General features: G+C 31.4%; 1 protein-coding gene across 3 annotated transcripts in view; it reads right to left on the bottom strand.

Moving 5' to 3' along the window:
• Window positions 1–14430, bottom strand: part of LOC118192771 (putative RNA-binding protein Luc7-like 2) — an 89780-nt gene that overhangs the window by 66201 nt on the left and 9149 nt on the right. For all 3 annotated transcript variants that reach the window (XM_035363786.2, XM_035363784.2, XM_035363783.2), the window contains exon 2: window positions 8839–8936. In XM_035363786.2, coding sequence (XP_035219677.1) covers window positions 8839–8936 — 98 coding nt within the window. The remainder of the gene's footprint in view (window positions 1–8838; window positions 8937–14430) is intronic.

Raw genomic sequence — 14430 nt, 5'->3', positions numbered from 1 at the left:
GCTGTTACCTTTGAATATCGGTTTCGCATTCTTGCCACCAAATTATTATCCCGCCGATGTAGGTTCTAAGTCAGCCTGTTAGATTAGTGTAGTCTTACTCCTTTAAATTTAAGGTTAAAATATGTTTTAAGTTCTCACTGCAAGTAGTCGGTGACTGTAAGAATGTTAAGTTCATGCCGTTTGTAAAATATTGTGTTCAATAAAAAGGTTTTTTACACCTCTTCCCCTGTTGTATTCATCTCTGAGTCTTTGCGAGAACTTGCAACGATAACATTTAAGTAGATCTAGTCACACTGAATGAAGACTATGTCCTACATACTTACATGTAAAAAAAAAAAAATTATTACTTGTGCCTTATAACTGTTAAATATTTTAATCAGTTTTACTAATCATTAAATATTACTTTAATTAGATCACTAACATTGATTGCAAAACATGAATTAATGGAATTCTGCACCGTAGAATTGTGTTTAGAACATCAAATGATGGCAAAATGGAGCATACACACACACACACACACACACACAAAAAAAAAAAAAAAAAAAAAAAAAAAAAAAAAAAAAAAGGGGGGGGGGGAAAGCTTTGTAAAGTTTTGAGGACAAAAACATAAAAATCCATTATTCAGAAGATAAACTCACAATGACTGGAAAAAATGTGTCCCTTGTTGAGCAATGTTTCTATTTTAAGAGAGCTTTATACTTATATTTTGTAGTATTATTTTTAGAATTGCCAATTAAATTGCTCTAAGGTGCAGAAATTACTTAATTTTTCTCACACCTCTTTTTAACAGTGGAAGTAATGACCATATCTCCATTTACTTAAGGTATTTTATAATCTTCAACAGAGCCTTTTATCTTAACTCTAAAAGCATTTATTTTTTCCTTTCAAAATGTAAGAAAGTGGCTTCAAACATTTTTCTAAAGATAACCAGCATGTACATACGTATTTCAGATTTTCTCTTATTTCAATATTATGCAGCTGTGGAACTGCTTCAAATTTTCCTTTTTTTTAGAATTCTTTTCAAGATAATAATAGATATAAAAAAATGTGTTCATCAATACATATTGATAAAGAAGTAGCCCCTTTTTCAGCTGCTAAATTTAAGAGGTGACAGGTGCACATCATAATTTGCTAATGTGAATTTTCTTTTTTTAAAGATGCTTGAAACATCAGTCTCCAAGCTTACCACTTCTGGTGCATTGTCAGCACTAAGTGCTAACAATTTCCTTCTAAAGTGTGAGACAGAAAGTAAACTACACTCCATTTCTGAAGACTCAGGATTAAAAAAAAGAAACAACAATTGGATATAATTTTGTATCGGTACTAAAGCTTCTATCTATAGAGGCAGAATTAAACTGCTTTAATTAAGTTAATAACTTGACTTATTTTTCAAACCCATTTCTTGAACCCATTCCTTTTTACACTGCAGCTGTTTTTGCAATTGCATTTGAGTATTCGTAACAATTTCACTGTTGGGAAGCATTTTTGTAAATAAAGCTGCAGCATGATCCGATGCATTCAGGGGCAGGTTGTGCTCTAGTAAAAAGGCAGAAAACAGGCATTCTGCATTAACAACTTTTTAGTCCTATGTTTCCACAGAAAGGTTTAATTTTTTTCCAATACTACTCTTGTTGTCATTGGGTACACACATGTTTAAAAACATCAGCCCTTCCACCATGCAAAATCAAAAAACTACAATGAGAAACGGTACATATCACTAATGTATCGCATTCCCTTGACAAAATAATAGAAGTCATCCGTACATGATTTTCTAAAAGTACATGAATATTTACCTTTTTCGCAGATGTAACTAAAACAAAAAATTGCAAATTTTTAAGCTGTTTCATGAAAGCATGTGAAACTTGCAGCGCTCACTTGTGAGATGAACAAAATAACAACTTTGATCTTGCTTTGTGGTCACTGCTTAACATATGCTAGATGACCCACAGCAGGGTCTGATGCTCATTGGAGAACTGGAACACGAGGTTTTGGATACATGTTTTGCACTCTCACCCACAAAGCAGAAGTGTATCATATTACACTGATGAAATAATTTTTTCTGTAAATTAAGAAAAAAATTATTAAAAAAAAAAAAAAAAAAAAAAAACACTTTCAGATGCCAAAAATCCCTTTTTTTGGGGGTGCAAATATCGAAGTATAAAGCCAAGCTGCACAAAAATCATGAGAAATTTTAAGAATAAGAGAAAAATTCAGGAGAAATATTTTGTAAACTGTGTTAGCAGGAGTCTTCTGCCTTAATTGGAAGAGTTGGCAAATCTGTATAAGTAATGTCACAGTATCTCTCATTGTACTGTAGAACAGTCTGGAGTTCACCTCTGATACCAACGAGACATTGCTAACCTATGTGTAAACAATTTGTAGTTTCAGGTAATTTTCAATAGGTACTGATTATGGTACTTACATATTAACACAACCACCTTGGCGTAATTTGGCAGTTTTTGAGAGATGAAAAGTAAAAGTTACTTATCAGGTACGAGTTGATGTTTTCATGACATTTTACTGAAATGGCCAAACTGTTGATATTCACCACAAATTAACAAATATTATCAATATACGAAAAAACAAACATGCTTCAGCAATTTAAAAAACAGATTGTAATTATTAAATAAGAATTACGTGATACATTAAAAAAATAAAACACTAACATTCTTCTCCAAATCTTTCTGTAATTTTTTTTTTTTTTTTTTTTTTTTTTTTTTTGTGTGTTATTCCTCTCCGCAAATACACAGCGAAATGTTTACACTTAAAAAACTTCTCATTATTCTCTTTAGAAATTTTGTAGCAAAACTCTGCATTCCTGCAGAAATTTTACTACATTTTCTTCCATTGCTGGCCAATTCCACAAGATCATATTTTAAAACTGAAAAAGTGTTATGACTTATTTATGAAAAATGATGAAATAAGAAATACATAAAAAAAAAAAAAAATGCATACGAAAATGGCAATGTTGCTTGATTGAAGAATTAAGAGGATGGTTGCCAGACTTTGGCCCATTCTGAAAATTTGGCAGCTTAAGGTGGTGCAAATACTGGTGCAGCCCAACCCTCCTTATATATTATGCCTTATGATTTTAGCGGAGCTGTACCAGTTTCAACAAATAAACTATGAAAACCAGCAGTCTGGCTGCATCTCAACTAATCCACGTTAAAATAATTCATTTACTTATTTAATAATCAAAGCCATGAAAAACCAAAACCCCGAGCAGCGAGTAAAAAAAAAAAAAAAAAGTTAATCAAATCGCAAACAAGGAATAAAAAATATACAACCAAACGGTATTTTCTGCATGTAACTGTTGGTTACATGCAGAATGAGAGTTTTAGCATCAAAACAAGAGAAGAGAAACTCATAATATCTAACAAAAAATATTAATGTATTAGTAGAACTAAATAAAATAAAGAAATACACACTCCACACGCGCAAATAAGTACAAGCACACACAAATAAAATAAGGTTAACAGTCTATGCCAATGGCGCTTCTATTTTGATTAATAACTGCCATAATTTCCTTTGCTAACTAATTTATCTGTTTTATATTTATTAATATTATGAAGTTTATAGACTCCTTTTACATACTTGATTAAGTGACAATCCTGTAAAAAATTTTCATTGTCACCGAGTTTGCCGCAGACTTTGCATAGATTATTCTGTTATAAATTAAAGCGATTTAAGTATTTGGGAAATCTTCAATGGCCACATAATAATAGATTTAGATCTATTAAGATGGTTGTAATAACATATTAGTACCCTAATTATTGAATATGATCAAATAAAACAATCTGTTTTTGCTATATTACGATAAAACAAAACTTGACCTTAAGAGAGCTCGAGTTTAGATAGCACATATATCACTTAAAACGTTTGCAACTTTCTAATACCTTTAGGTACTTAAATTTATTTTATAAACGATTGTTTTATTACTTTAGCTGCTAAAACATGTTTGAGTAATAACCTCATCTTAAGATCACAATCAGAATTTCAAATATTAGGTCAGTAAATATCTAAACAAGGCCTAACAAATATAACAAATATCTAAACAAGGCCTAAATGGACAAGACTGTTTAACACTGGGGTAGATTAATCAAGTTTCAATTGTTGCAAATGAACAGACTGCATGGTAATTTTCATGGTTTTATGTATAATGTAAATACAAATTATTGTCCCTTAGAAAATTTTGCTTCTTTAGAAAGTTTTTCATAGGCATTTCTTCTCTTGGTGATGGCTATTGATTGCTTTGTTGTATTCTATTAAATAACAGACAAAAAATAAAATTAAGCTAGAACTTCTTTGCCAAATAATGATTTATCAATACAAATAACTTTCCAATTTATTCTCCAGTTATGGCAAAGTCCAAAAACTACACTCTGTTTTATGTTTTTGGGAAAGTTTTACTGTAAGACACAGGTACACAGTTTTTCATACAGCCAGCAAATATTGTCTAAAACCGAACCATAGAGAAAATTTCTTAAGTTTAATCTTATAAGGCTCAGTCTGAAATTTTTTAGATACAAAAAATGATACAAGTTACTAAATGATACAAGTTACTAAATCTTAGAAGAGTTCAAATTAGTCCTCTCAAATTCCAATGCACTTTTGTAGGTGAATTTGCTAAAGATTTAATGCTTCGAGTCATCCATTTCTTGGAATGGATGAAGAATATGCTTTTATATAAGAAAATGCTTTTTACATTCAATCTGATCTTCAGAATGAATGATGAATACATAAATTTTGTTTTAATTTAAAAGATAGTCAAAGTAACACATGGCAAGATCAGGAGAATAAATGGTTGTTTCATTATTTGAATGCTTTTGTCCAAGAAGTCTGAGTGCCAGTCTTGCTAAATGAGAAGATGTATCATCGTGGTGAAACACGAGTCACTTAATTTTCACTTCTTAAAACTTTTCTGGAAGACACTCACAGTTACAGCTAGCTGTAACTGTTTTCTGTACCTCTAAATTGATGGTTTCGACCAGTCCTGTTCTTCTGAAGTAAATGGCCCACATTACCTTTTTTACTGCTCATTGTCTTTTCACCATTGTTAATTTGTTAATTCTTCAAAGACTCACACTTTGCTTTCTTGACGAGTTAGAGCTTTTTACTCCAAAATAAATAAATAAGTAAATAAAAATCTGAAAGCTTTCAGTGTTTATATTATGCATAAAGAGGGACTTTTTTTTTAACGTTTTGTGTGTTACCTTTATTTATTAAATATCATGTTCTTCGCACTTAACCCAGAAAATTCAATTCAATAGCAATATCACAAAATAATTTAAAAAGAGCATATTTTTAGAATTTTCGATATATAGTCTCACGTGCTGAAAATGAAAAAATGTTTTTTTCCTGTACAATGTTGCCATTGCTCGCTTTGAAGTTGTCAAGTTTGTTAATCAAAAATTGGTTTAAATTTTGCGAAATAGATAATAAAACACTTTGAAAAGTGAAAAGCTATTTATAGTGAACCAGCTCAAAATGCCAAAATGAAATTAATAGCCCTTCTGAGCCAATTGCTCCTTTGGGCTAATAAAATTTTTAAAAAATGTATATAAGTTTCATTTCCACTTATGACTTTAGAAATAATGCAGTGCCCACCACCATTAAGTAATTTTAGGGTTTTTTTACAGTTTCTGACATGTTCAGTGTTTTGATGTTCTGTTAATTGATGGAGAAACCAATGAATTTTTTTTATGTATAGTTCTTCATGAATAATTTTTATATACCTGATCCAACATCAAGTTTCTTCTACATCATTTGACACATACAGCAATAATATTGGTTTACATTTGACATACAGCGAACAGAGTTCTGAGACTACAGCTGATGATGGTCTTCCTGTATGTTTTTCATCCAGGAGAGAATTTCAATCTCTACAAAATTCTATAAACAACTTGAATACACTGGAACAAGATAGAGCTTCATTTCCATATGCTAAATGTCAAAGGCATTCTTGATTTAGCCTTGCTTTAAAATCATATTAAGATAATGCTCTCGTATCAGCTCCATTTTCTTTTCTTTTAAAATTTATTACACAAAAGGGTTCAAACTTATACATCTAACAAATAATTTTTTTAGCACAATTTTTTTAAAAATATATTTTAGAGTTACCTGTGCTGTTATTCACTTTGCAACTTTTTTTCCTAAATGGCCTTCTACATATTGACAATGTTTAATATGTTCTCAGAATTTTTTACTAAGATGTAAAATAAATATACATCTCTGCATATGCTTGTTACAAAGGTAGAAATATATATCTTTAAATAAAGAAAAAGGCAGTGAGAACATAGAAGTGGATTAGGAACAAATTAATTTTTTTTTTTTTTTTTTTTTTTTTTTAATGAAACAAAAGCAATTTCACAAAACACCTGTCAATTTATGAATAAACTACAACACTTAATAATGTAATGTATCTACCTGATGGCCGTCATGTTTTGCTTCTGATAACGATTTAATAATAATCAATACCAGGAAGGAAGTCATTAAGAGTAATGTTTTCTGAATATTATCAAAGAAAAGAACGAATATTTTGAAACATTATATAATTGAGTACATTAAATGTGCAACAACTGAAAAGATGATATAACATCTTGGGTTTATTATAAAGATAAAAGACTGAATTTCTCACAAACTGGCAACTCACAATAAAACATACATCGCTAGTCCCTTTGTCCCTCCACAAAAAAAGTACATATTCTGTTTTACATAATCACTGGTGATGAAAATTAAATAATTTAAATTTTCTGAGTTAATTTCATTTTGTTTTTAAGTTAAATCATGGAAAAAGATACACTTTCACTAATGGATAAAAACTAGTTGTTTAAAGATGTAAACTAGATTACAAAGCATTTGTTGTAAATAATTTTACTGAGAGAAAAATGCCAAGTTATTTACTAAAAAGAAGAAAATATTTTGAAAACAATTTTTAAAAGACATAAATCAAATCAAATCAAACTTTATATAAAATGAGAAATATAGCGATAGTTCTGAGCAAAAATGTACATTTGCAATTTTTAGTAATTTAGTAGTACAAAAGACATTTGGGACACAGAGAACCCATTACCTGTGATGTTTAAAATTGGAAGGATTTTGAATACATTTATAGCTTGGAATATTTTGCATAATAATAAAATATTGTCAAAGTATCACTCAAGTTTAAATATAAATGTATTTACTCATATATTTCCCCCCTCACGTATTATCTCCCTTTGCTTTTTAGAGCAAGCTTCTGAAAATTTTTAAATATTCACATTATTTCCCCCTCAGTGTTCACAAAGTGAGCTGTCCTAAATTTTAAAATGGATTCAATACACCTAGTGGTTGTTTTTATCTTACTAATTGATTTGCTCATGGATTTTGGTGGATGGACTTTTACTGATAATGCAGTCCATGCAACATACCAAAGAGTTTAAAGAAAACTGAAGTGTTCTTGATGGCTCAGAAGATCATTGCACATGACAAGACAAATTGAACAGTGATGAGGACGATGGCAACAACTTACCAGCTGCACCAGATGACACAGAAAGCAGTTCCAGCAACACTAAATGATTTGATGCCTAGGGAACGGAAGTGGACAATAAGAGGAGTAAGATTCAAGACACCGGGAAGCAGAAATGAAGATATCTTATTAGATATCGCAATGTCAATATTACTATATATTCTTATTGGAATGTAGACTTCTTTTAAATAAATAATATTATGACAGTTTACCTATGAACACTAATTAATTATGTTATTATTTATTATGTTCTTACTGTAACTGTATTTTTCAGAAATTAAATTTGCAAAATTTTCCCCCTCGATTTTTGTGTATTAAAATTTACTTAAAAGACAGGAATACACGAGTAAATACACTACATACTATACATATAATCTCAAGGTCATTTCATACAATATTTTTAATAATTTTTCAAGTGAAATAAAGTGCAGGTAGAGCCATCAGAAAGCAACAACATTATTATATATGTACAGTTTGTGTTTACTTGACATCACCATTACTTCTACTTGAATTTAGAGCTGATAATAAAAAAATCATTTCTTTATGCTTTTTTATATTTAAATACTTAACAGTAAAAATAAATGACATACCATTAATACAGAGGGAGGGAAAAAACAATGCACTGGGTCAGGCAGATGTGAAATTTTCTGCCTGTGGTATCACACTGGAACTCAAAATGTTTCAGGTTTTTGAAGCATTTTAGATTATCAGATAAAGAATGCCCAACCTATACCAAAAAATCCAAGGTAAGAAAGTTATCTAGCAACACGTTAAAAAAAATTTTTTTAGTTAGCTAAATCTTTTTAATTCAGAAAAACAAAGTATATTTTTACTGCTATAGAGCACAAACAAAAATGTCTTTCTGTGTAACATTGAACATTCCAGCTGGCTAAGCCATATTATATGTTCAACAACATTTTTCCTGACATCTTTGTGTAAATACATATAAGTGAATCTTGAAATGTATTTGAATAATTAAGACAGTGAGAATCAAAGCATAAAATGGCAGATTCATTTTGTTTACTTGATTATAATATGATTATAATTATAATCAAGAGCAACATTTAGCACTATGGCTGGCTAAGCCATATATTTATACATTCAACAATATTTTCCCCAACACCATTGTGTAAATACATACATGTGCATATTAAAATGTATCTGAATTACAACAGTGAAAGTACAAAATGGCAGATTTCTTTTGTAATTATAATAAAAAAAAAAAAAAATACACTTTCTCATAAGATTTTAAAAAAAATTTAGGGTTTGAGAACCAAACTGTTGGTTGGTATGAGAATTAAAAGAAATATTTGCAATTATTATATACTAACCGTTGCAGCCAATATTTCATGAGGACAACAATTTAATAAAAAACTTTTGCAGACACGATGATTGGAAAAGTGAAGTGTCTTTTTTCGAGAGTCCTCTCCTAAAAGGAAAAAAATAAAAATTATAAGCAAACTAATGCAGAATAGCCATTAAGATGAAACAGAAATTCATTTAGAATCAAAATATGCTGTATTACTACGTAAAGGAATTTAGATATCAACCTTAAGGTAATACTTAAAGTAACTCATAAAAAAAAAAAAAAAAAAAAGTAATTTGTTTTTATAGTTTTTGTTACATCTGACAAGGCAAAAACTGTAAAAACTACCACGCATTTATTCATTGGGATTTGAACCTTGAAGATGAACTACCAGTATTCAGCGATTTTATTGCTTAGCTTCTAACTTTTAGCACTGCATCTTTAAATGCTTTCATCGTTGATATATTGGCACATTTCCTAATCCTTTTATTACTCTGTTATTGAATAAAATGCCTTTTTTTCTTGAAAAAGGTTTTTTAACATTCTTTTTCTCTTTTTACGTATGAATGACTTTTTCATGTATTTCACTTTTCATGACTTAATATGTATGAATGACTTTGACTCATTTTCAGTCTGATCTAGCAGAATTTACTTTGCAAAGAAACAATATATATATATATATATATATATATGGGTACCCCTTGGCGAAAACTGGCGATTTTTGGTGGTACATGATACCAAAGTTTGTGCAATTCTTTGACTTGTTATTTTGGCTTGCATAGCGGCGATTACACAAAGTCAAAATAACAAGTCAAAGAACTGCACAAACTCGGTATCCACGTACACATCGACTTTTTTCACTTAAAAAAACATAAGAAAATTGCACAAACTTAACATAGCACACTCCCTTGATTTTATCTATGTACACATCGACCTATTTTCACTTAAAAAAAATCAGAGAATTGCACAAACTAGGCACTGCTGCACACTCTCTTTGTCCATGTACACATCGATCTATATTCACTTAAAAGTCAAAGGAGCAGCCAACAAAAAATATATAATCTCAATAAACTACATTTTAATTCAAACAATGAAATAACATAACAAAGGAAATTCATCTTTGCACTACACAAAAGAAATATCCATTTACACCTTATTTACGAATTAAGGTGTCTTTAGTCAAACAAAATTCCTTAACAGCATCCAAAAACTTCCTATCCTACTAAAATTATCTGAACTAGAATCTGTATACCGGCGTCGCCACAAAAATAAGAGCAAAAAATATCTTCCGTAGCGACAGTATTGTCCGACGTTCGACCATACACATTTCCTTCCTACACATAGGACACTTAATAATGGCTATTAAGTAAACCTTCATTTACACACCGGTCAAGTAATAATCTTTCCCCTCTTTTTCCAAATCATGCAGAAACTTCAAATTAATCTTACCACATTCAGCCATCAACCGTCTAAACAACAAAACAAGCAATGTACTTCTTAACCAACACACACCACGAGCCCTTACAAATCTTTTCTCATAATTCAAAATTTACCGCAATCACACAACCAATTTTTACATAACATTCAACTACTCAGATTACTATAAATGAAACAACAACTTCACGATAATATAAGGGGCACCCCTTCAATCTACTCTAACCAAAAAATCTTTTGAAGCCATATTTACTGCAACTGTACAAACTATATGCTAGATATAAATATGCATATAATTTTGTTACATTCTTACTTACTTCTCACTTACTCATTGTTTTACTCATTCTTACTAACTCATTTTTTTTAGCCTTTTCTGCTTGCTGCATTTTTTTAAATAGATTTGCAAGAACTAATCGTTTTCCTTTCTTCTAATAAACTTAAAATAATTTTACATCTAACATTCCAAAGTGCAACTGTACATATTCAAACTGTTCATATTCAAAATCCATAGCATAACAATAAACTCTTACAAAGATCAGAAGGTTGCTACCTTTTACAATATCAAACTATGAATGAAAGATAACAACAGAGGCTTGGTTCTAACAATACTTCCACCTTTTGATTGATGACATACACTTAATCAATCAAAACAAATATAAAAAATACTGTTCACACAAACATCAAGACTAAACAGTAAACAAAAAGAAAATTAAGTTCTTAAATTTCTACACTAAAATGACTCGATCAGTGTTCAGGTAAGAAATCTAGATGGGATTTAAATTTGTCATCCACTTCTAGTCACTGTAGTCTTAATGTCCTTTGATAAATCTGGTGCTAAGCTATTCTTTGTTAATTTTGAAAGTAAACTGTTTTCACCTTGCATCTCAGTTTTATTTTTGAAAGATGAAGGTATTTCAAAAGCGAATATTCTCTGGACTGGTCGAACTAATTTTCCAGACAAGGTTTCGACATACACTACTTGAATGTTGCCATCTTTTCCTGAGTATAGCTCAGTCACTTTTACTAGAGGCCACAGCAACCTTGTGTTTGTCATCACCCTTGATGAGACCTATGTCCCCAATTTTTATCTGTTGAGAAAACAGCACTGTAGATGGACGTTGGACTAGCAGGCCAAGATATTCACTTCAAAATCTCTTTTTCAAGAGCTCTTGTAAATTCCGTAGATGCCTCAGTCTCTTGTTGGAATCAACTTTATCAAGATGACCCAGGTTAGGAAGACTGAAATTTCACCTAAAAACAAGGATGATGTCAAAAGGATGAGATCATCAGAGACCTCTGAGACATAAGTGAGTGTTCTGGAATTCACAGTTGCTTCACAGTCGCACAGCACACTTGTCACTTATTCATACGACTGGCCTAGGACTCCACACAAGAGCTTCTTAATAATTTGAACATGGCGTTCCCCCAAACTACCTCATCAGGATGCTGCAGGTGGACTGAACTTTCAGTCGATCTCGTTTGTGGCATCTTCAGTCTCGATGGTATTCCAGTTAATTGACCTCAAGAGATTACTGGACATGACAAAATTGTCTTCCTTGTCGCTATAAATTATCGATGGCCTCCTTCTATGGATAATAAATCTTCTAAGGCTAAGTAATCCTTGAGTTGAAAGGGACAAAATCAGTTCCAAATGCACAGCCATGAAAACAGCACAGATGAAAAGTAAAATCCAAGCTTTTCTGTTATCTTTCAAAATTAATGGGCCAGCTAAATCAACTCTGACAGTGTCAAAAATATGAACACCTTTAACTCTATTTTCTCGTTAGAGTAGCAGACATAGTCTATAGTCATTTACTTCCATGTCTCCTGCACCTGACAAATGCATATAAAGCTTTTTGAATCATAGCTCTGCTTTTCAGGATCCAAAACGTCTCTCTAAGTTTTGAGATCAATACATGAATTCCTGCATGAGACATAGATAGATGCTTATCAATTATCAATTTCTTTACAGTTTATGATTCTTCTGATGTCACATTGGATAAAATAAAATTTTCTTGAAAACTGTGTAGTGGCAATTTTTGGAGCAAAAATAACAACTTAAAGAATTGCACAAACTCAGTATCCATGTATCACCAATTTTCGCTAATGGGCACCCATAAATATATTTTTACCAAATAATCTTCACAATACCGAATAATCTCTCAGCTCTTGTCAAATTATAAACTTTAAACTCTCCAGATTCTCTTTTTTCTTTCAGATATTTTCTATGAGTCTGTGTTTCCACCCAATCATTTTTAGTATTTTCACGTACATTGAAAAATAGCGTGAGGACATATCACTAACACTGCTCAACGAAACTATGACTGTTTTATGTTTTCAAGTATTAACCTCTTCTTTGTCATCGAATGGATAGAAATAGGCCATTCTTCTGGCAATGCCAACCAATGTGGGCCTTCACACAACTTCAATAAGTTTCTTCACAGTACATCCTCTTGATGGCATATCAGCTGGGTTTCCTGCACCTGGTACATGGTACCAAATTTCCCGATCCGATAGTATTCTAATTTCTGAAACTCTGTTATTTATAAAAGTGCTGCTAACTTCTACATTCTTTATCCAGAAGAATGCTGTTGAAGAATCTATTCAATAATACTCCTTTGAAATTTCAGCCTTAAGGTTCTTCTTGACAAATGAGGCTAATTGCATTCCAATAAGATACACAAGCAATTCAAGTCATGGTATACTTACTTTTTTCAAGGAAGGTACTCAAGCTTTGGCTTACAGTAGAGTCACTTTGACTTCTTTGTTATTCTGATTTCTCAAATATACTGCACTTGCATAGGATTTCCGTGAAGCATCGGCAAACATACACAGACTAAACGATTTTCCTTCTGTCAGTGTAACTAGTATGGAAATCTTCATGGATATACTTGTTTAACAAAGGGAATTCTTTCACACACTTCAAGAAATTCCTTTTGATATCTTCAGGTAGCTCTGCATCCCAAATCAGTTTAACACCCCAGCTCATCTGCAAGTATAACTTTGGAAAAAGAGTAAAAGGGCAGGTGAAATCTATTGGGTCAAAAACTCTCTGGGCAACAGATAGTATGTTTCATCTTAACACTGAGAGATCAATCAAGTCACTATTAGGAATGTCACAAAACAAGGAATCTTCATATTTATCTTACAAAAGACCAAGTACTTTTAATGGTTTGCCCATTGTAGATCTTTCACTGTTCAGTTCTGTTTGCTTAAACTTTCTTAAGTTAGCACTGGCCATTAATTGTGTTGATTTTGCAATAAAGTATTCTACTTCTGAATTCGAATTCACTGAAGTGACACAATTGTCAACAAAGAATTTTTCAATTTCGTAGCCACTTTCTTCAAAGAAGGTTCACATTGGTCTAAATGAGAGTTGATCACTGCTCCTAAAAGAAACAGACTGCATTTTATTCTGAAGACTACTTTGTAATGACAAAATTTTCTTATTTTCTTTTGTTCTGTGTTTTCCCATCATAGGAATCTTAGGAAATCATGATCATTTCTTTGAACAGATATTTGAAGCTCAGATAATCCCTATTTGTCTTTGTCTAAAATCAAGAAGCAATCTATGTAGCAATTCAATTCAATTTAACCTTTTGCTAGACAGTTAATAATAGGAAATGCTTTTGCTTGCATGAATCTTCAAATGCAGGTCTTACTGCTGTTGTACAGTTATCTCTGAAAGCAAGTCTGTGGGGAAGATAATGATTTTTAACTCAATCCTCTTCTTTGGTACTTCTGTTACTCCAGATTTGAGCCATTTTTCAAACAATGCATGCTATTTTTCAAATTTATCTTTCAACATCAGCTTCTTTATCATGGAAATAAATTGTTTTTCAGCAACTTCTCAGTTACTTGGTAGATCTTCTTTCTCATTGATTCAAGGTGAACTGACTTCATATCATCATCCACCCTTTTCAGAATCTTGTGAAAATGATCCCACACTGCCTCTTCTAACTCTGAATCAGTTTTGCTTTCTTCAGCATCTGCAATTCCCAGTGCTTCTAGCTTCCACAAGTTTTCTGTGTCACTGCTGCGAATCAACCTGGATGTTATTGTTCATGACAAGGAGATTTTTCTGAAAGTTAATCATTTATTTTTCCCATGACTGTTCATCAAAGTACTGATTCCATAACAGCCTATTTTCTAATTTCTGAACTCTTCTGGTTTACAGTGCACC

This window comes from Stegodyphus dumicola, chromosome 2 (genome assembly GCF_044657685.1).
Source record: "Stegodyphus dumicola isolate Sdum_Otavi_A_Nest chromosome 2, ASM4465768v1".
NCBI lineage: Eukaryota > Metazoa > Arthropoda > Arachnida > Araneae > Eresidae > Stegodyphus > Stegodyphus dumicola.
The sequence above is the reverse complement of the archived record's forward strand: the minus strand, read 5'-3'. Positions and strand labels throughout refer to the sequence as shown.